This window comes from Myotis davidii, unplaced genomic scaffold (assembly GCF_000327345.1).
Source record: "Myotis davidii unplaced genomic scaffold, ASM32734v1 scaffold2100, whole genome shotgun sequence".
Lineage (NCBI taxonomy): Eukaryota > Metazoa > Chordata > Mammalia > Chiroptera > Vespertilionidae > Myotis > Myotis davidii.
In genome coordinates, this window is record NW_006292458.1 from 182,073 (window position 1) to 183,541 (window position 1,469).

At 56.6% G+C, this 1,469-nt stretch overlaps 1 protein-coding gene across 1 annotated transcript in view; it reads left to right on the forward strand.

Annotated features, from left to right (window-relative positions):
• Nucleotides 1–1,469, forward strand: part of TSKS (testis specific serine kinase substrate) — a 33,640-nt gene that overhangs the window by 14,281 nt on the left and 17,890 nt on the right. Inside the window, exon 9 of the mRNA XM_015565443.1 lies at nucleotides 1,322–1,457. Coding sequence (XP_015420929.1) covers nucleotides 1,322–1,457 — 136 coding nt within the window. The remainder of the gene's footprint in view (nucleotides 1–1,321; nucleotides 1,458–1,469) is intronic.

Consider the following 1,469-nt stretch of genomic DNA (forward strand, 5'->3'; position numbering starts at 1 on the left):
GTGTCTCCCCCTCCACCAGCCCCGGGGCAGCCGGGCCCAGCAGCACCGACCGCCCGCTGCCTGTCGTTGCAGGGAGAAGGTGGCCTCCCTGGACTATCTGCACTTGAAGATGTGCTCCCTCCATGACCAGCTCAGCAACCTGCCACTTGAGGGGTCCACGGGGACAATGGGAGGAGGAAGTAGTGGGGGGGCTCCCCCCAAACGTGGGGGCTCAAACCCAGAACAATAAACGGCCCCTCATGCTGGCATGAACTCTGTCTCCTTGTTGGCACCGAAAGATGGTCAGTAATTTGGATGCACACCATGCGGTCCTCGGCTCACAGGCGTCTCCATCCCAGAGAGACGCCGATGATGGGCCAGGTCTTTGGAAAGAAGATAGGGGGTAAAAGAAGGTTCTAGGATGCAGTCTGTGCGTCAGTCAACCAACCTTTCTTTAGGGTGATTTTTCCTAGGTCCTTGCCTATTGCTGTGCAAAGAATTATCCCCAAAACGTAGCTGCTCAAAGCAATAGCTGTGTATGATCTCACAATTTCTGAAGGCCAGGAATCTGGGAGTAGCTTAGCTGGATGGCTCTGGCTCAGGGTCCTCACGAGTTTGCAGGATGGGAGCTGGGGCTGCAGTCATCTGAAGGCACGACTGGGGCGGGAAGACTCGCTCTCATGGCTGCTGGCCGGGGGCTCAGCTTCTCATGCCAGCTCGCTTCTCCCAGAGCAGCAGTCTGAGAGAGAACAAGTGACTTTGGTGACCTAGGCTCCCAAGTCACATGGTATCATTTCCCCTTTTTATGTTCCTTGGAATTGAATCCAAATCTTACTCAGGGGGTGTGTCAGAGCATTTGCAGACATATTTTAAAGAGACTGTCAATTTGTGGGCATATTTTTAAACTGCCACAGTAGTGCTATTTTAAGCTTTTACTCAAAGTATAATATAAACAGAAAAGTTCACAAATGAAAAGCTCCATGAGCCCAGCCAGTGTGGATCAGTGGTTGAGCACTGACCTATGAGGCTGGGTTTATGGGTGCATGGTGGGGAGGCGAGACCCTGGTTTATCAGAGCGCCCAGGGACACCATGTTCGGGTCCTATTTGGAAGGGGGAGGGCTTCCAATACGAGGTGGGATCCGATGGAACCAGTCCATCGTGGGAAGTCTGAGCTTTTGATGAACTGAGGGCCATCGGTGCCCTTGGGGAGTGGGACTCCCAGGCTTTGTGGGAACTCCCAGGCTGCGGAAAGGGGCCCCGGGGGGAGGGTGGGCGGCAGGCGTCCTGGGAACGGAGTTGGTGCCAGGTCTCTTTCACCTGCTGACCCCCCACCCCCCGCAGCCAGGGGCAGCAGCTGTCCACGGAGTCCCTGCAGCAGCTGTTGGAGCGCGCCCTGACCCCGCTGGTGGACGAGGTGAAGCAGAGGGGCCTGGCCCCGGCCTGCCCCAGCTGCCAGCGGCTGCACAAGAAGATTCTGGTACCAGGGCCC